The sequence below is a fragment of the Meriones unguiculatus genome, chromosome 8, assembly GCF_030254825.1.
Source record: "Meriones unguiculatus strain TT.TT164.6M chromosome 8, Bangor_MerUng_6.1, whole genome shotgun sequence".
NCBI lineage: Eukaryota > Metazoa > Chordata > Mammalia > Rodentia > Muridae > Meriones > Meriones unguiculatus.
In genome coordinates this window covers 4675471-4696369 of record NC_083356.1, presented here as the reverse complement: position 1 = coordinate 4696369, position 20899 = coordinate 4675471, and the positions used below count along the sequence as shown (strand labels likewise).

General features: G+C 47.7%; 2 protein-coding genes across 2 annotated transcripts; one reads left to right on the top strand and one right to left on the bottom strand.

Annotated features, from left to right (window-relative positions):
• Positions 1-8467: 8467 nt before the first annotated feature.
• Positions 8468-13718, top strand: LOC110562080 (olfactory receptor 8S1). Its single transcript, XM_021658752.2, has 2 exons — positions 8468-9479; positions 11665-13718. The coding sequence occupies exons 1-2, from the start codon at positions 8716-8718 to the stop codon at positions 11825-11827; spliced, it is 927 nt and encodes a 308-aa protein (XP_021514427.1). The 5' UTR covers positions 8468-8715; the 3' UTR covers positions 11828-13718.
• A 3755-nt stretch (positions 13719-17473) lies between these two features.
• Positions 17474-19684, bottom strand: Lalba (lactalbumin alpha). Its single transcript, XM_021658748.2, has 4 exons — positions 19522-19684; positions 19033-19191; positions 18548-18623; positions 17474-17838 (listed from the first exon to the last, which is right to left on the bottom strand). The coding sequence occupies exons 1-4, from the start codon at positions 19652-19654 to the stop codon at positions 17778-17780; spliced, it is 429 nt and encodes a 142-aa protein (XP_021514423.1). The 5' UTR covers positions 19655-19684; the 3' UTR covers positions 17474-17777.
• Between the last annotated feature and the right edge of the window lie 1215 nt (positions 19685-20899).

The window sequence follows — 20899 nt, the reverse complement described above, 5'->3', positions numbered from 1 at the left end:
CTGGACTGGCTCCAAGGAACCCAACCCTAACTTAGCTTCAGGAAGCAGCTAAGAGGTCTGCACCCCCTCTTCCACTAACCCTATCTCTCTCTTACCTGGTGTTGGGGTTTTGGAAGGGATTAGGGTGGAGTAGGTAAAAAAGATAAGAAATGTAAATAAAAGAGTTAAAAAAAAAACTAACATTAACAAAGCCTCTTTCAAAAAAAAAAAAACCAGGATGAATAATACACAAGGAGGAATGACATTTAAGATTGTCTGGAGAAGAGGCTTATGTGCAGACACACACATGCACACACATGCACACATAAACACATATACACAAATACACACAGATGCACACATATAAACACAAATACACACATGTACAAATTCACACACAAACATGCACACATTCATACACATACACATATACATACAAAAAAACCACATACACACATGCACATAAACCCATATACACACATACATATACAAACACATCTATGTAGATACACAAATATACACACACATGCACACACACACATACACATGATCTGAACCTTATAAAGGGAAAATTGACCTTAGGACTGTGAGATTTAAAAAAAAAAAAAAATCCAGCCAATCAATAAATATGGCCAACCATTGACAAGTAAGACCTCAGAAGATAAAAGGTTTTCTGTGCAGGAAAGAAAATGGCAAATTGAATAAATAGCCTACAAATGGGAGAGAAATCTTTGGCAGCTCTACATTTAACAGAGGATTAATATCTAAAATATATAAAGAACTCAGAAAACTAAACATCAGACAACCTAAGCAACTAATACGCTAATGAAACGAACAGTTCCAAAGGATGAAACACAAATAGCCGTCGGATAAATCAACTCAAAGCTGTGCTGGCATTCCATCTAATGTCTTCTCTCACCCAGCAGCCTGCATCTTAGCATCTTCTGGTACTAATGGATGCTTTGGAGATGAAGCTTCCAGGTGAGTATAACAGCTTGATTTCTCTAAATCCTGTGACCAAAGTGTCTTCAGCACTAGGGTCTACCCATCCAAGTCTGGTAGGCAACCAATACTCAAGAGCTGCTGAGGCTCACCAGGCTTCTTCAGGGATGAAAGTCTCTGCCCTCTCGTCACACACTGGATCTTTCTGAGCACCAGTTCTCACCCTGAAGCTGTCTAGGGGCTCTAAGCTACATTAGCATAAACTTGGGTAGAGTAGAAAAGGAATTAGCAATGAACAGTAAAAGGTACTCCTATCAGGAAATGCTTACGGTTTTTCGGGGCTCTGTGCTGTGGAGTGGAGTGCCAAAGTGTGAATCCTGCAAACTACAATAACGTGGCATGAAAAGAAATGCCCACAGATGTGACAGCGGCATGATTGTTACAGAGGTGGCTAGACACTTTCTGACTGGTGCTAAGCCCAATCACGGGAGGAAATTCATGTCTGGTACTGCAAATCTAGCCAAGAACACATAGCTGGGGAGCTCATGAGTCTTAGAAGTTAACCTGCTACTGTTATGTTGCTAATTTGGCATAGCATCAAACTGTCTTTTAAATGTGTCTTTATGCCTTCACGTCAATGCAGCACTGGTCCCCACTAGAAAAGCATCGGTAAAGCTGTTAACACAAAGACTCAAAATTTGTGTTATGGTTAAAATACAGAGAATAAGTGTCACTAGAGATTCTTTGCCATCAGGGGACATCTACATCAAATCTCCTCCTCCAAAAACCCAGGGTACACCTATGAAGAGGAAGAGAAAGATTGTAAGAGCCAGAAGTCAGTGAAGATCACGGCAAAACAGAGTCTTCTCGACATAGCAAGACTGTTGTACCCATGAATTCTCAGCAGCTGTGGTTTCCTACCGAAGATCTGTACAACATCAAGCCAGTCTGCCTTCCAGTATGGATGTAGTAAGGGTTCATGACCTTCACCCCTAGCGGAGAAGCTTGACAGCTGATAACCGCTGTGGGAGGAGAGTCAGTTTCCCTTAAAAGCGTGGTAGGCTGACCGAGCTCCAGTGGCCCCACGCCCATGCATATGTGGGTATCGCTGATTGGATTCAGCAAGTTACTTTTGAAAAGAGAATGTCAAGATGGGAGAGGGACATGGAGGAAGGGATCCTGCAGGAGTGGGAGGGGAAGAGGGAGGATAAATATGATATGTCAAAATGCTTTGTATGCACGTATAAAAGCCTCGAAGAGTAAATAAAAATATATGTTGTTAAAAAAAACTCTTGGACAGAGAGCTTCTAGGTGGGTGAACACTTTTCACAGGGGAGGCATGCCCTCCCACTGTTTTCTAGCTACTTCTTAGCATTTGATTATTCCTCTGTTGAATCTTTCACAATAAACTGGTGATGAGCGGGAATCTCTTTGAGAGCCCTGGGTCTAAGGTGAATTCCTTCCCTTCCAGGATTTTTGGTTTGGGTTGGGGTGAAGGGATTTATATTGGTTTTTATTTTGTTTTGAGACAGGATCTCCGTCCATAGCCCTGGCTGTTCTGGAACTATGTGGACGAGCCTGGTCTCAAACCCCCAGAAGTCACCTGCCTCTGCCTCCCAAGTGCTGGGACTAAAAGTGTGTCCCACCCCACCCGGCCCCTCATAGGTTCCTGAACCAAGCGCCCACATCTAGTGGCCGATTCACTGTGGTCGTTGGGCTTCTCCATTTGTGTTTCTCATTTGTAAGTGGCCACACTGAATGTCTGTGGCAGAACTGTCCATCTGGAGCTGCTGAGTAACTTGAAATTACGTTGTTGTGGCTGGAATTGCACTTGGTTGGATCTGCCATTCTTTCTAACGGCTCCCTGCCCTTTGCTTCTCATTCCTTTTAGTTTATCTAAAATCCTTTGAGTCCATAGTGATATGGTTCTGGAAAGGGTTTCAAAGGGGAGCGGATGGGAAACAGTCTTTCACTGAAATGGAACTGGGAAGCAAGTAGGTGTCGTTATTCTAATATCTGACAAAATAGATTTTATACAAAAATTAGAAAAGTCAGATGACATAGAGAAGACAGCCACATACTTCATCAGCCCATGAAACTTTCTTTAAAAATAAACCACATACTAGAAAGCATGTCTCAACAAATACAGGAAAATTTAAACACTTTCTTGTATCTGGTCTGTCCACAATGGACTAAACCAAGAAACTGTGGGGAAAAGAACTACATAAAGTGCAAAATTTCATGGAGATTTTTACGTTTACTGTTAAACAATGAGTGAGCCAATGAAGAAATAAATAAGGGAATAAAATGTTCTGGCATTGAATAGAAATGAAAATGCAACAGTATCGGTAATAATCACTGGCATAACTAGGATAATGCCTTGGCTTGGGGGATTGCTCTGTGCACTGTAAGAAGTTTATCAGTATCCACAGCCTCTACTGAGTAGAAACCAGCAACTAAAGTGTCTCTAGACACTGTCAAATGAGCCTGGGAGACAATAGCACTCAACAGAGAAACACTCTTTCTCTGTACACAGAAAGGTTCTCCAATAGCCCACCTGGCTTTAAATATCAATTTTAAATCATTTCAGTTTGGCTTAAAATTATCTTCCTCAGTGTGTAGGAGGCCTGTTTCCAGGTGCTAACAGCTTGACTATTAGCGTACATTTACGCTTCCTACGTTTTCCTCATCAGTGTTCAGTCACCATCCTCCAACAGTTCCCCTCACCAAACCATCCCATCCCAACTCTGCATCTGTTCTGTAAAACAAACTGCAGTTTTAAAAAAGGTTGAGATGAACGGGAGAGACCGATTACAGGGAGGTCCACAGCTGCAAACAAGGGGTTGACTGACAAGTATTTCATAACTCAGAGTTCTTGAAGATTGATTGATTTTTATTTCATGTGCAGGGGTATTTTGTCTGCTGGCATCTGCCTGCACTGGGGGATGGAGGAGTCATTGGATCCACGGACACTGAACTGACAGCCAGTTATGAGCTGCCATGTGGGTGCTGGGAACTGAACCAGGGTCCTCTGCGAGAGCAACAAGTGCTCTTAATCACTGAGCATCTCTCCAGCCCTCAAACTTACTTTGGAAGATATATCCGTGAGAGAAGATATTGAATTATAGCCTCCTCTTGTGTGCTAGAATTTCAGCTAAACCCCCAAAGTTTAGGACACTTAGAGGCAAGTTCCTGATATCCTAAAGAGAGCACTGCAATGCTGCCACACATAATATTCAGTGTTTAATTAAAGACAGCAAAGAGCCCCGGGTGGCCATTGCCTCAACACTCCGGTGACTTTACATATAAAGAAGGCTAGAAACCAACTGAATTGTTGGCGGAACTCTTTGGAGCATGGAGTTCATCTACAAGAGAACTGTGACGCTTCTCCATGTGGGAAGATCAGGAAGAAAGACCCATGAGAGGGACATCTGCCGAAGCCGAGTAAGAAAAAGATACAAGGCGAGCACACAAATTTGAGGGCGTAATAATGAGGAGCTGGAGAAATGGTTCATTGGTTAAGAACACTCGCCACTCTCCCAGAGGACCCAAGTCAGGTTTCTGGCTCCACGTCAGGCAATTCACAATCACCTGTAACTCCAGCTCCGGGGTATCCGACACGTCCTTCTGGTCTCTGCCACTACCTGTGCCTACATGGCAGCACTCACATAGACAAATACACATAAGGAAATATATACGTATTATTTAAACATAATAAATCAGGTTATTAAAAGAATGATATGCTGAGAATTAGAAACCTAAATAAATACTCGGATGTTTTCAACATCGACCCGAGCCCCAGAAAATACACGTAGCGGTGGACACCTGTAACCCCAAGCACTCAGGAGGCTGAAGACAATATGAATCTACACATCAAATCGCCTCCATAAGAAACATGTGACTAACTTGAATCACGCTTGGTACCTGCTGAGAATCTCGAGTCTAACTTGATTTCTGTCGATGTGGTCATTAGTTTGAGGCCAGCTTGGGCTGCAATAAAAAGAGCCTATCTCAAAAAAGGGGGAAACCTAATAGGCTAGGAAATATTAAATGATAGGAACATAGTTTAAAAATATGCTCCTCGGGCTGGAGAGATGGATCAGTGGTTAAGAGCACTGTCTGCTCTTCCAAAGGACCCGGGTTCAATTCCTAGCACCCACGTGGCAGCTCAAAACTGTCTATACCACCAATTCCAAGGGATCTGACACCTTCACACATAAAAATAAATTAAATTAAATAAATTTAAATATATATATATATGCACCTCGCTAGGTGTGCTGGTGCAGTTCTTTAATCCCAGCACTCAGGAGGCAGAGGCAGGAGGATCTCTGTGAGTTCAAGGAGAGCCTGGTGCATAGAGTGAGTTCCAGGACGGTCAGGGCTACATAGTGAGACCCCACTCAAAAACTAAAAGTTTTTTAAAAAATTATTCTCCCCACGCAAACAAATGCAGGTGCTTTGCAAAGAAAATCAACCAAAAAAATGATTGTTTTTTTATTACCCAAGGTTATTAGAAAAACTAGGAAAGAAAAACTCAGTCTCGTTTTATGACCCCAGAGTACTCCCTGAGTCCCATCTTCTGCTTCCTGAGCGCTGGGGTACGGGACTGCCATGGCCACCCAATGCTGTGCAGACTCTACCTGGGTTCTGGGGAGCCACACTCCCATGCCCACACTTGTTCAGCAAGCACTTTAGCCACTGAGCCATCTCTTCAGCTAAGTGCTGCTTTTTGTTTGCTTTGTTAAGCATTGTTAACACACAGCCTCCCCTTTACCAAAGCTAGAATGGTTTGGGCTTTTTTTCTTTTTTTAATATTTCTTGGGAATTTCATAGTGCATATAATGTGTTTTGATCAAGTCTATCCTCCATCCTCTTCTCTTTAATTCCTTCCCCTATTCCCCCACACAACTATTCCCTTCATTTTTTAAAAGGTGGGTGAGCTGAAGTGATGGCTCAATGGTTAAGAGCATGAGCTGTTCTTCCAGAGAACCTGGATTCAATTCCCAACACCCACATGGCAGCTCATATCTGTCTCTAACTCTAGCTTCAGGGGATCTGACACCCTCACACAGACATAAATGCTGGCAAAATACCAATGCACATAAAATAAAAAATAAATAGATAGATAGATAGACAGACAGACAGACAGACAGACAGACAGATAGATAGATAGATAGATGGTTTTCTGAAACAGGGTCTCTCTGTGTAGCCCTACCTGTCCTGGAACTTGCCATGTAGAGCAGACTGGCTGCCTCTGCCCCCAAGCGCTGGGATTAAAGGCGTGCACCACCAAGTCCAGTTTATTTTTGAGAATTTCATACAAGTGCTGTATTTATGTTTTCTCCATCCCTCTGCTCCCTCCAACCCCTCCCATGCACCCTCTTCATTAGTTGCAGAAATACACTAATGGTCGAAATACCCAGAACACTGGCCATGGGGTACCCAGCACCAACTGGTACTTCACCACCACAACCCCTACACCGAAGACTCAGGAGACAACACGGAAGAAGGGGTGGAGAGAGTGTAAAACCAGAAGACTGAGGCATCTGCTGCAAGAGAGTCTCCGGCATATGACAGGAAGCTGTACCCACGAAATCCCAACAATATGGCCACCTAGACAAACCCCGAAAATCTGCAACAACTGACAGGCTGATGTGGACGGTGGAAACTGAGGCCCCACCCTTAGATGAAGAACCAGAAGCAACGAGTGGCTGCTCAGAGAAGAATAGTCAGTCTGCTCCAGGGATGAGGCCCCCAGTAGGAGATCCAACCCAAACAAATACGTACGTACGAGCATACGTACGAGCAGCCTTAAATAAACCCTGCAGGCCATGTTTATAAGTGTGTGTGTGTGTGTGTGTGTGTGTGTGTGTGTGTGTGTACAAAAATTCAAGAACAAGAGGTCATGCTTTTGGGCTCTTTAAACTTCCTATTGAGTAAGTTAAGTTGCATACGTGTTCAGTGTAAGGAATGTTTAAGTTGAAAAAACTGTAGCAACTTGTCAGAGTTTTGCGTCAGTTAAACATTCAACTAGATTTGTGGAGATATGTGAACAACGCGGTGGCATTATAGTTAGTAAAAGGGCGGTTCTGGGGGAGGGGCCTAAGGGAAGAGGTGCAGCTGAAATAAAGGGAGAGCTGAGTGATCCTGGAGGGAAAAGGAATGTGTGTGGGGGTGTAGGGGTCTGTGGGTGTGTTTTCAGAATTTTGTGCATAGACAATAATATACCTATAACCTACTCATATAACAATGGAACTGAAAACAGATCACTGGCCACCTGGGGGCCCTCTTGAATGATGTAACCCTCTAAAACAAGAGCAACACAAACAAAGAATCAGCCTGGAGAACCCACTCACACTCAGAGAGAACCTGCTTAAGGCTCCCTGGGGCCTTCCTTCATCCTCTACGGTCTAAAGATAACTCAGAGTCCCTCTGGCCATTATTTGTAGAGTGGAATTTTGGGAAACTATCCTTCCCCTTGGACATAAAGGCTATGGAGATGAATCCTTACTCAGAAGTCTCTTGTGGGCTAGAGAGACACTTAGCTGTTAAAAAGGTAAAGTTCGCAGCCAAATGTGAAGAGCTCAGTTCCCAGAAGTCCCTAGCTGCAATCTCCTAGGACTGAGTCAAGGGAAGCCCACAGAAGCCTAGTCAAGCCTGTGGCCTTTGTGTGACAGCGGAAAGGATGCTCTCCATGCATCCTCCTCTAAGCGCATCTGGTTTAGGTCTTGGGATCCAGGTAAGGATAAATCTTCTCGTTCACATCCATCTTCTCCTCAAACTACCTACTCAGGGAACCCGGAAGGGTGGAAGTCATGAGCAGAGAGAGAGATCAGATCCTCATTTGTGAACCCCCTAGCTATCCTTGGAGAAGAAGAGAAGTGACCTCCTTACCTTCCTCTGGTCTCAACTAAACTTTGAAACTGTCCATTCTACCAAGGACCCTTTATCTCTCCTCCTCTGAGGGAGATGATATCTGTAATGTTCAAGAGCTGAGTGGTCTCCGATTAGTGTGGCTTCATCCGTATCAAGTTCAGAGATGCTGGGGTCTCTGTGCATGCTTGTGCTAAGTCCTGGGAGTACAGTGAAAGCCGAGGGCGTTGTAGATTCACAGGACCCTGAAACGGGAAGGCTTTGGGAAGGCTGTTTACAGTCTTCACCTCCAGTGTAAGGGCGCCCTCCATCTACCCTCCCTGAAACTGTGTGCCACGCCTGCTTGGGGCAGCCTACAGGGGGACAAGGGATTTCTATTCGAACCCCCGGTGTCATCATTCTTAGAATGTCTGAGATGGGATAACCATGGAAAGCCATCTAGTTTTCCAGATGTTTTTACACTTCTTGGGGATGGTGCATGTGGACAACTGCATGCCTGGGATCAGCCTTGGCTGCGAGCGCCTTTACTTGACAGCCCAGCTGACCTATCAGTTCGTCAGACACCCTTATGGTCTGCATCCAGATGGCCAGCCAAAAATGTTTCCTGCTGATTCACTGTGCCAGTCAGTCTGCCAGGAGGCTGAGCTTGGCTCCCTTTGCATGGGGAGCCTTCTGTATCCTAATCCTGCTTCTCCCTCCCTGCCTCTCCAGGTCTCTTCCTCTACCTGCCTCCCATCCGCCTTCTCCACTATGGCCAGGAGGCCACTACCCTGCGCTTGAAAGTATTGCGAATCCTACACAGAAGGAATGCCACTGTAGCCAGCCCCTCCTGCGTCGACCGGAAGCTGACTTCATCGTTCTGGGGGCGCATGGCACAGCTGAACCTTCTCTTCAGTTCCCGTCCCTCAGCTTGAATGCTCCATGGAAGTCAGGAACGTCACTGAGTTTGTGCTGCTGGGACTCAGCAGCAACCCTGGGGCCCGGGTGCTGCTCTTTGTGCTGTTCTTGCTGATTTACATCTTGACCCTCGTGGGGAACCTGCTGATGCTGGCGGTGATCAGCTCTGACTCCTACCTTCGCACCCCCATGTACTTCTTCCTGAGACACCTCTCCTTCATGGATGCCTTCTATTCCTCGGTCATTGTGCCTAGGTTGCTGAGGAGCCTTATTTCTGAGTGGAAGACTATATCCTCCCTGGGGTGTTTCATTCAGATCGCCCTGGTCATATTTTCTGGGGCCACTGAAGCCTGCCTCCTTTCCGCCATGGCCTACGACCGGTTCCAGGCTGTGTGCCATCCGCTGCTGTATGGGGTCACTATGAGTGGAAAGGTGTGTTCTGGGATGGTGGCCCTGTCCTGGGCCATGGGAATGAGCGTCAGCCTGACCAACACCCTCCTGCTGGCTCAGGAGCACTTCTGTGGCCCGAACCTCATCCACAGCTTTGCCTGTGAGCTTCCTCCCGTGCTCTCGTTGGTCTGCTCTGACCCCCGCGCTACTGTCGCCTCCATCCTCACCACCTTGGTGGTCTTGGGTCTCGGGACTCTTGTCCTACTGCTGGGATCCTACAGCCGCATCATCACAGCAGCCCTGAGGATCAACTCGGCCACAGGTCGGACCAAGATCTTCTCCACATGTTCTTCTCATTTCCTTGTAGTCACCATCTTTTATGGCTCAGGAGTATTCAGGTGTGTCACACAGCCATAAATGCTGTGTATTCTTCTCCTAACTGCCCTTGATCTACAGAGCAGAGCATTGCAATAGAGCAGGAAAGACTCATCCTGAAATTCCATCCTGGAATTCCCAAAGCTTGAGCTCCAGTCCAGGTCTGCTATAGACTAGCTGTGTGGTTTTCAAAAGGAAGGGATGGGGAATAGAAGGAGGGAGAAGGGGGAGGGGAGAGAGAGAGGAGAAGAATGGAGGGAGGAAGGGAGAGGGGGGAGTAAATGAGGGAAAGAAGGAAGAAAGGAGGGAGAAAGGGAGAGGGGAGAAAAGAGAGAGGGAGAGGGAGAAAGATCCTATAAGCCAGGGGCACACGCCTGTAATTCTCAGCACCAGGAGGATCAGAAGTTCCGAGCCAGCCTTCATGGCACAGTGAGACCCTTTCTCCAAAAGACAAAGAAAAGAAAGGAGTCCATTTCTTTCCAAGGCTCAATTGTCTGTTTAAAAAAAAAAAAAAAACAGAGTAAGTGTTGTTGTGCCCTATTAACCTACGATTCGAGGGTTCTCAGAAGAAAATCTTTGGTAGATTTTTACATAGTGCTAGACAGAGAAAAGGAACACGGCATCCTTGAAGGAGACGCCACCTCTCCTTCCTACTAGAAGCTGATGTCACCAAAGCGTGTTTACATTGTGGTTATTAGACACTGACGGTTCACTAGCTTCTCTGTGTGGTCAGGCCGGATATTGGTGTATGATCTCACTCCCACAGTGAGACAGCCCACTGTCAGGTGAACAGCCTAAGCTTGCAGAGTGGCCAGGTTTTTCATCAGAAACCCCAGAGCAAGGCAGCTGCGGCCCCAGCCGAGCACATTCCATGTTCTTGCCTAACCTTTCTCAAGCATAAGCTTCTCTAACCAGTGAGCTCTTCCCCACGAAGAGCCAGAATAAGTGATGTCTGAGCTTCTGCTCCTGAGCTGGGCGAGGGTTTGAACATACTGCCCATGCTGCGACTGGGAGAGAAATAACAGGGGAAAGGGGGTGCTAAAGGTTTGGGAGAGCTCTCCTGAGCCTGAGGATAAATGTCACACCTCCCTTTGTCTCAGACACCATAGAGCGACAAGAAGATTTCTCGTAGTTACTTCACAGGAATATTAGGAAAATGGATGATTAAAAATTAGTTAGGAGAAAAAAATATAGTTAGGTGAGTATCTTTTCCTTAAAGATTGTGTGTGTATGAATATGTGTGTGTGTGTGTGTACATCTGTATGTATGTGTACATGTCTGCATGTATGTCTGCATGTGTGTGTGCATGTGTATGTACATGTCTGTGTGTGTGTGTGTGTGTGTGTGTGTGTGTGTGTGTGTGTGTGCATATACCACATGAGGACATTGGATCCTCTGGAGCTAGGGCTACCTGGGTCATGTGCTGTCTGAGCTGAACTACGGTTCTTCTTCGCTAAAGCAGCAGGGTTCTTAACCACTGAGCCACCCCCACCCCTCACTCCTGGATATCTTTTTAAATCAAATCCACAGTGTCCACAGAAACAGTTCAATATGTCACATTTGTCCCGGTGAAGATAATACCGTTGACAAAGTGATGATGTTTATTTGGGAAATAACCCCGGGAATACAAAAGATATGCCCAATAATTTAATATTATGGTTTTAAAATCATATGTTCGTCCTGAGACGATCTGGGACTGATCCTCAGAGCCGTGCATGCGGGAAACAGCAGAGCTGGGACTGGACGAAACCGTCATCACTAAATGAGAACACGGTGTGTCTGAATTGTTGTGGATATAGAGAGAGGGCAGCCTTATTGTCACGGCTGTTAGCCAGGAGGCTCTGAAGAGCAGGCAGTGCTATGGAACTGCGTTAGTCCCATCCTAACCTGACCGTCTTAGCACACAGAAGGTGTTCTTGTCCGAGACTCCTTTCCGTGCGTTCACTCTTGCTTGGAGGCAAGAGTGGCCGACTTCCCGGTGAGGTTAATGCTAACTGTGAGGGCGAGATTACATACTAATGTCAAGCCTGACCTCATATAGAAGTCAGTGAACAGTTAGAGTCGGGAGAGCTCGCCTGTTGCTATGGTGACGATCCACTCGACTCCGAGGTACCCTGTGCCCTCAGCGGGAGTGGGAGGCATCATAGCCAGCGGTCTGGTGACCCTCATCCTTAGTTCACTTTGGTCCTCTGTGTCGTTCCTCCCAAGGTACATGACACCAGCGTCCGGCTCAGCCCTGGAGCAAGTGTTATCTCTGCAGTACAGTGTGGTGACCCCGCTGCTAAACCCCCTCATCTACAGCCTGAAAAACAAAGAGGTAAAGGTGGCTCTGAGGAGGATGCTGACCCGGAAGTCCAGACGGACCCTGTAGCCAGACTGCCCTGCTGTAGAGGGACGATGCTGGAGGAGGAGATCTTCCTGCTCAGCCACCTCCGTGGTTCCGCGACAGGGGTACAGTTTCTCTTCCTCCGCTGCCCTGCACCTCATCAAGGGACAGATATTAGGAAACCTCCAGAACAGAGCAGGTGACACCTGGCCCATCCACGAGATCTATTCCGTACATTAGAAAGCCCCCAGGACTTCACTGGCCATTTCCACAGCTATTAAAACCAATATGGACCTGTCAGAACACTGTCGAGGATAGTGTCACATTTGGGAAAGCAGCCTCTTGGCTGAGGAAGACTCAGCTCACCATTTGTTTCCATCACATACCACCACCCAAAAAAAAATCCATTGCAAGATCTAAATCTTCGTAAGCGAACAAGAAATGAAATGAGTGTGCTCTGGAGTCCTGTCTTCACTCATAAAAGTGGTACCCAGAGAAGGGCTTACCAAACCCACAGCAATTACCTGTGAGCGGTTTAAGGAGTGAGGGAAGAAGTGAGGCATCCACCTGAAGATGCCCTTCTCTTGCCTGCTCCTAGGAGGTGGGGAGAGTGAGGCGCGCCACCTAATTGTGTGCGTCCTGAGGGCAGAACTCCTAATAGCTTCTGGGCTACTATATACTGTTACTCAGTTACACTAGATAACGGACAGAAATTAAAGAAAGCTGGAGGAGGGGAAGGGAGGGGACATTTGAAAAGGAACACTGTCTTCACAAGAAATGTGTCAGAAAATATCCTAGAGGCCGGGGGTGGTGGCTCAGGCCTGTAATCCCAGCACTCAGGGAGGCAGAGGCAGGTGTGAGTTTGAGGCCAGCGTGGTCTACAAAGTCCAGGACAGCCAGGGCTACACAGAGAAAGCCTGTCTCCAAAAGAAGAAGGAGGAGGAGGAAGAGAAGGAGGAGGAGACGGAGACAGAGAAGAAGAAGAAAAAGAAAAGAAAGAAAATATCCTAGAGGAGAGATGAAAGAGAGAAAAAGAGATTCCATGCTGTAGCGCTTTCCTGAGGCCTCACCGTGAGCTCGGAGAATGCTCTATGACACGTCTTCCTCCAAGCCTTCCTGCCTCCTCCAGTCTGAACCGGAAGCAGTTCTACTTCCGGTTCAGACCTAGGGGAAAGGAGAGTTGGAGGAGCAGAGCGAACGTCCCGCTGCCATCCTCCTGGACATCCTGCTCACAGGAAGCCCTCCCAGACAGAGCCTCCGTTTCCTATCCTGCTTCTTCACCTACCCCAAAAGTGTGCTTTTGTCAACAGCGCTGCCACCGGGGGATGAAGGGTAGGACACGGGCCTAGGAAAGAACAGCACCCTCCTCATTCCGTGGATATAATCACGCCAGCATGTGAGGTGACAGCATGTGGCTGTCACCTGTCATTTCATAGTGTACACGTCTGCCAGAGTCCGTCTTTCACCTGTACCATCCCATGTGGGAGAAGCAAGAGGGAGAGGAAAGGAGGGCTGGCACGACCTCTGGCCGTCAGACGGGATAATCACGCTTGAATGAATCACAAAGTAGCATCTATTTTTACAAGACATCTCAGAACTCCGAGCATACCATATTAATTCTTGACTAAGGGAAGTGCATAATAAGCTGGAGAGGAAAAGAACAGACTAAGGAACGCGAGTGCCTAAGGGCTGCGAATGCTGACCTCAAATGCCCTCAGCTGCCCCTCAGACGGGAACATTACCAGCTTGCTCTACTTAATGGGTTGTTTTTCCACAGAGAAACTGACCTGAGGGAAAGCACATTTTAAAAACTGGCCTAAAGTACTGATGTGTAATAATAGCACGCTTCCGAATGCTAACCGGTAGCAATAAATGACGGGTTTGTTTTTTTTTTAACTGCCTCCTTGCTGGCTCCCTGTTCTTGCTCCTCCAATCAGCCTGCTCAAAAAAAAAAAAAAAAAAAAAAAAAAAAAATCTCTATTTTCTCTATTTGTGATTTACTGCTAGGGTGCTTCAGACTACGGAAGATACGGTTGAAGATATGGCGCCCTGATGTCCCGGATGAAGGCCAGTGCTGTACTTTGGTGTGGAAAGCCCCCTGTGGCGCTTTGAATGAGAACGGCCCCCTTCGGCTCTTATGTTTGGATACGCGGTTTATTTCCAGTCGGTGGAACTGTGCTAGGATTAAGAGGTGTGGCTTCTGGGGAGGACATATGTCACTGGGGGTGGACTTTGGGGCGTCACTCTCAGTTCTCTCCTTCCCATCCTCCAGCTTGTGTCTCAAGGCCTAAGCTCTCAGCTACTGCTCCAGCACTGCTGTTGCCGTGCTCTCCGCCATGATGGTCAGGGACTCTAACCCTCGCTGGTTCTCAACCTGTGGGTCATGACCTCTTTGGGGTCACATATCGGATATCCTGCATACCAGATAGATACTTACATTAGGTTTCATAACAGTAGCAAAATTCCAGTTATGAAGTAGCAGCAAAGCAATTTTATGGTGGGGGGGTCACCACACACGAGGAACTACGTTAAAGGGTCTCAGCATTAGGAAGGTTGAGGACCACTCACTGTTCCAGACTCTAGGCCCATGAACCCCAAATTAAATGCTTTCTTCCATAAGTTGCCTTGGTCATGATGTTTTTATCACCAAAATAGGAAAATAACCAAGATATTCCCAAAAGGCCCACACGTAAACTTCTACCTTCCTCCGCCCTGAGAGTCTAACACTACTGGACAGTGCTGTGGACCTTTAGAAGGTGGGGCTTCCTGGCAAAAGCCCACCACAGAGTGCAGAAGCGCACAGAGACTCAGCTGTCTGCAACTGGTGGCTGCTGGGAGAGAGGCCTCCGTTTCCTTCCATGACACCCACACTCCAGGGCAGACCTCCTCACGCTGAGTAGCCGGGCAAATCAGACTCCATGGTTTTTTGTGTGTTTGGGGTTTTGTTTGTTTGTTTTGAGAGAACAAACACGACATTGAATGGGTAGGGAGGTGGGGGAGGGTCTCAGAGGAGTTGAGGAATGAGTAAGCATATGCTCGAAGCATATAGTACGAAATTCTCGAAGAATCAATAAAGATTCTTCCGTCTTCCTTGCCCAGTTCCTCGGGTGATCCCACGTGCAGTTCCACTGGGGAGCACCGCCACCCACCATCCTCGCCAGAAGCCACACCAGCAGGAGCCTCAACTCTTGGACCTTGAATCTCCAAGGCTGGAGCTAACAGACTCGCCTCGAGAGCCCACCCGAGAATGCAAACAACTGTAAAAGAAAAACAGCTGTGACTATTCCCATCCTTGAATTGAAGCCAGAGGCAGATGGCTCTCCAAGGGCAGGATGAACTGCTCCGAGACAGCCTTGAATTGAAGCCAGAGGCAGATGGCTCTCCAAGGGCAGGATGAACTGCTCCGAGATAGTTTTTAAAAATATAAGGGCAGGGTGAGTTGTTTTGAGAAACTGCCTTAGCAGTCATCAGCACGGCCTGACTGTCGGAAGCCCCGGAGGGTATTAGGGTAGTGCGATCATTTCCACTGTCGACTTGACTGGACTTAGAATTGCCGTGGAACCGTGTCTCTGGGTGCCTAGGAGGGTGTCCCCGACGCGTGAAGAGGAAAGACCGTGGACGTGGGGTGGCCCCAGCCCATGAACGGGAGCCTCAGACTGACTAAAAGGAGAAAGCAAATGGATTCCAGCACTCACCTCTCGTCTTCTGACTACAGACACACTATGGTCGGCTTTCCTTTGTGGCTCTGCCACCGTGCCTGCCCTACCCTGCCCTGCCCTGGTGCGGCGCACCCTCAAACTGAGAGCCAAAATAAACCTGACCCTGAGTGTTCTCTGGAAGGCTGACACATCTATTGGAGAAGCGACTGATCCAGTGGAGACCTTTCTAAGGTGGAAAGAGGACAAGATTTCATTCCCAGGCAGTTCAGCAAGCAGTAACTCGGACTGTTTTGAAGTTTTGAAATGCAGGAAATGATCTCAGAAAACCAGCTAACCTAAGCACTCTTAAGATGAGGCAGGCCACGCAGATGGACAAGCCAGTGGCACACACTCGGACCAGCAAAGAGCAGCAAGGACAAACGGCAAGAACCTGGATCTGATTTCCCTGCCGTATATCCTATAATCAGAATAAGGAAAGATCTGCAAGCAGCCAGCTTGACAGCAAGCAAGGTTCAGGACGCACAGAAAGTCCAACTCAAAAGGGCCCGTGTGGATAAACTCTTAAGGATTAGTAAGTTTATAAAAACCCTGTACATATGCGATTTCCAGAGAAGAGCTTCTGGTCACAGCTCCTCAGTCATCTGTTGATTCATGACTGGTCTGTCCTTTGCCACCCCACTTCCTGTCAAAATCCCACCCGTGATTCTGAACCCAGATAAGTTCCACCCCCTTACCCTCTCAGTGTGGCTTCACACACCCATAATCCCAGCATTCTAGAGGATAATGGGTCGAAGGTCAGGCCTGAGCTATACAGTGAGAAACTAAGAAAAAAAAAAAATTCACCACTTTCATACGCTTGGAATTGAGCCATAGGTAATGCATGTGTTTGTGGGCAGGGGGACTCATACGTGTGAGTGTGGGGTTCACATGTGTGTGTGTTTGTGTGGGACTCACACGTGTGCATGTGAGTGTGGAAGCCAGGGGTTGACAGGGATTTCATTTCTCAGGAGCCAACTGCATTGTTTTTTGGGACAGAGTCTCTGAACTGCGACCCGGGACTCACAGACTAGGGTAAACTGACTGGCCATCAAATCCCAGGGATCCTCCTGTGTCCACCTCCCCAGAACTGAACCACAGGCACACGTCACTATGTCCAGCTTCTTCTGTAGGTGCCAAGGGTCAAACTCGGGTCCTCATACTTCTTAGGTAGCCCTTTATCCGCCGAGTTAACTCCCCTACCCCAGAACGCTTTCTTCATCTTGGTTTTGTTTTTTCCATTTCCCTTGAAGACAAATTATCTTTCCTCTTTGGAATATTCAATGCTGGAGCCGGGCGCAGTGGCACACACCTATAATCCCAGCACTCAGGGAAGCAGAGACAGGTGGATCTCTGTGAGTTCGAAACTAGCCTGATCTACAAAGCAAGTCCAGAACAGCCATGGCTACACAGAGAAACCCTGTCTCAAAAACAAACAAAAAACAAAACAAAAAACAAAGGAATATTCAGGGCTGGGCTGGAGAGATGGCTCAGTGGTTTTGAACCCTGGCTGTTCTTCCAGTGGACCTGAGTTCAATTCCCAGAACCCACAGGGCAGCTCACAAATGTCTGTAACTCAGGGCTTCTGATGCCCTCACACAGACATACACGTAAGCAAAACACCAATGCACATAAAACAAAAAATAAATGAGTCATTAAAATTTTTAAAGATTACACAGGGCATATTTCTAGCCTCTCCTGTCATTCTTGTAACAGTTCCCCTCGAATTACAACTATCTTGCGTGTCTCTCCTACTTATATTCATAGGATCCACTTCTTTGACAACTCTGGATCCCCTGTGGTTCCTTAAACATACTAAATGACCAATAAGTTGACACAGAAAATGCTCTTCACGAGCCTGAGCCTGTGATAAATTCATTCTCCTTCTTCAATAGCAGGGGCAGTGGCTGTGAATTAGAGCTTCAGCGCCCCGCCCTGCCTCCTCCCTCACCCACCCACCCCCCAAAGGAGGCAAACACAGGCAGACATATCAGGTCAGGCCCTTTATTTGGAACAACGGAGGACTCTCTTGCTTTGATGAAAAAAACACCCTCAAGACCCTCGCTGTCCCTAAGCAAGGGTCTGCGGTCCAGGGCTCCAGCCACACACCCATCGAGAAAAGTCCTCAAGAGTCCAGCAGTGTCGCTACAGGGTACCAGGCTCGGAGACAGATCATCTTCACGGTGATAGAAAGAGCCAGACTGAGGTAGCCTTCGGGAAGAGGAGTTCCAGAGCACAGGGCGGAGCGGTGGGGTCAGGCGGGAGCGGCGGGGTCAGGCGGGAGCGGCGGGGTCAGGCGCTCACACCTTCCTACAGCGCCACTGTTCCAGCTCTTGAGAGCACATGGGCTTGTGGGCCGGCCTGGTGGAGGAGAGACACACAAACCGCGCCTGCTGGCTGGGACTCTCTTTGTCACCTACTATGCCCAATAACGGGTTCCGCTCTGACATTTCCATACATGTACATCATTGTACTTTGCTCACTTGTCAAATGCTAGCACGTGTGTGAAAGATTGCAGAGAAGAAATACAGACATACTGAGAGAGATGGCAAGAAATTCTAAATGGACTTGGGCTTGCTAAAATAATAGTGAATAATAATAATAATAATAATAATAATAATAATAATATGGCCAGGCCATGGTGGTGCATGACTTTAATCCCAGGAGGCAGAGGTAGGTGGATCTGTAGCTTGAGGACTACAGAGCGAGTTCTAGGACAGCCAAGGCTACAAAAAAAAACTGTCTCAAAAAAACATGATAATAATAATAAATCAATACAAGTTCAGATCTCAAAAGATGCGGAATTATAATACCCAGGGCTTGCTTTAAGGCTAGGATTGGCTAGGGGAAGGGAGGCTTGGACGTCTGCCTTCCTACAGGAAACCTCACGCTGGGAAAGTTGTCACACAGGAATGACACAAAAGAACATTATACTATGGACCTCTGGGTCTCCAGGGGAGTTCTGTTTCCGAGACCCTATCCGAGAGTAAGCGGCCCAGAGAGACAAGGAGAGGGACGCGCTAATGTCCCGTCAGGTGGGGGGGGGGGGGTGAGACAGACAGTGACCTACCAGTTGTCGATGCCTTTCAAAGCCAGGATCTTCTTGACACACGCGATGTCATCGGTAAGGTCATCATTCAAGAACTCTAGCAGAGCGCAGGAAGGAACAAGACAGCTAGGAAGTGCGGCTCAGTGGGCTGGTTCCATTGTCCCTGCAGCCAGGGGGCCTGCCTCTAAGCTGAAGCCTAGGCCTAGGTAATCTCTATATGAAAAGGCCGAACTAGTACACCTTCCCTCGGTAGGGACTTCCTCCCTCCCTCTCCCTCTGGAGAAACCAGCAGCTTCACCACATCCTGAAAAGACTGCGAGACTCGCAGACGGCTCGGGTTACCCTTCCCTGAACCTGAGGGGACTCTCTGCACATGTGCAGGCGTTGACCAGCGCGAGAGCAAGGTTCTTAGAGATGTCACCCTGATGTGTGCTGGATGCCAAAAAGGACATTGCCTCCGAGGGAGGCTGCAGGGAGCAGAAGAGCAGGGAGAAGGAGCAACTCACTGTCGCAGGAAATGCCGCAGATGTTCTGCGACTCCGGGATCTCGCTGCTCTTGCACCAGAATTTGTTGCTGATCTGAAACAGTCCGTACTCTGTGGCGTCTTCGTTCTTGAGTACAGCTTCTGTGTCATAGCCACTGGTATGAAATAAAATGCAGATCCCTGAGGAAAAGAGAAGAGAGAAGTCTCATGGGGATGTCCAGGGGAAGCATAATCGAGGAACACGTTTCCAGGCGGGAAAAATAAATAAAGTCTTGCCAACCGATCTCCAAGAGTGGTGAGGCACAGAATAGCTTGATGAGGTGAGAAGGATCGGACAACGGCAGAGAGGACGGACGGGGGAACTAACAGAAGGAAAAAGAGCAGAACAGAAGGAAGGATGGATATAAGACTACAAGGAGATGGTTCATCCGAGGCGGAGGAGACAAAGGGGGATGAAGGAGGGAGAGGCGAGGAGCGGAAGAAAGCAAGGAGGCAGAGTGGTGAACTCACACTCGAGCAGGCTGACGCCTTGATGGCCATCGATGTCTTTGATGGCGTGGGCCACTTCGCATTTTGTGAGTTCTGTGGCTTGAATGGCAGGGAACAAAAGGCACGCCAGGAAGAAAGGAACGAGGCGCGTCATGTTGGCTGCTCCCAGATCTTGAGATGTGGCTTCTACTCCGATTCACCTGCTTTTATTTATGAAGAAAGCACCTAGATCCTGGCACCAGGCCTTCCGTCTAGGAAGATGATGATGCCAGGACAGAAATGCTGAGCCTGCCAGCTTCCTTCCTTCCCTTCACCCCCCTTCTCTCCCCTCCTCCTATAACCACTCAATACCATGTATTGTCTTCTGCCCACAGTTCCACACACAATCCTGTTCCCCACCAGGCCTTGTAAACTTCCGTTTCTTTTAGGGTTGCTTCTAGGAAGCGTGATGTCCCTAACCTACTTTAGAAACAAAGGAGGCTTCAGAGCCAATACAAGTGCCTGGAAAACACAGTTGGGGTTCATTACCAACTCTGGTCTCACCCCAAACAACTACGGAATGGGGGGGTATCACTTCCTAGGATCAAAACTGGCATTTGCCTGGCCAACCTGGCCATGGAGCAACATTCAGGCAGAGTGTCCTGCTTGATACAGAGCCTCACAGCTGAGGGCCTCGGGAAGAAAGGGGTAAAACGTGGAAACATACAGCATGAGACTCAGATACAACCTGGATCCTAAGACTTCCTATAGAGGAAGACAGTGTGAAAAGGGTTGGCTGAAAATATCTAGCTAGCCTATAACCTATAACCTATAAGCCGTCGCCAAGCTCCCTGCCCCCAGTCTCCACTACCACAGACGCTACGCTGGCATTAATGAAGACACTGTGTCAATCCCAGGCTAATTTCATAATGACATTATTCTTAGGAATGTAGCTTGTTGATGGTACCAGAGTTGGACACAGACAGGAAAATGGTGGCCTAAGTCATGAAGATATTTCTGAATCCTGGGTCAGCTGTAATGGTCTTCTCCCCTGAGCAAGCAAGGCCCGGGTACTCGTTCTGAGGCATTCCTGAACCTTGCTGTCGATGAACCCTGCACTCACGGTCAGTAATCCTTGCCTCCTTCCCACCCGTGCCCATTTTATAACCCTGATTTCTTACATCTCTCAGGGCGTCCATCCTAACCAAGCCACGGAAGACTTACAAACTGGAGGTCTTCCCACTGGGCTATGGGCTAAGTACCACAGAGTGAACTGGTGATCCACAGTCTTAGACCTCAGGAGCATCCCATACTCCTCTGTTTGCCTGTAACATGACTGTACCTCCGCCCTTCCCTGTAAGCAGCAAAAAGCAGAATAAGGTCCCGGAATCACAGCTAAGAAATCAAGTGCGCCCCAAGC

Bases quoted from the DNA above. Each gene is read 5' to 3' on its own strand.
- LOC110562080 (XM_021658752.2), top strand. From the start codon at position 8,716: ATGGAAGTCAGGAACGTCACTGAGTTTGTGCTGCTGGGACTCAGCAGC. The intron at 9,480-11,664 runs GTGTGTCACACA...GTTCCTCCCAAG, and splicing joins TATGGCTCAGGAGTATTCAG to GTACATGACACCAGCGTCCG.
- Lalba (XM_021658748.2), bottom strand. From the start codon at position 19,654: ATGACGCGCCTCGTTCCTTTCTTCCTGGCGTGCCTTTTGTTCCCTGCC. The intron at 19,192-19,521 runs GTGAGTTCACCA...TCTTTTCCTCAG, and splicing joins AGGCGTCAGCCTGCTCGAGT to GGATCTGCATTTTATTTCAT. The intron at 17,839-18,547 runs GTAGGTCACTGT...CTCCTCCACCAG, and splicing joins TTGAAAGGCATCGACAACTG to GCCGGCCCACAAGCCCATGT.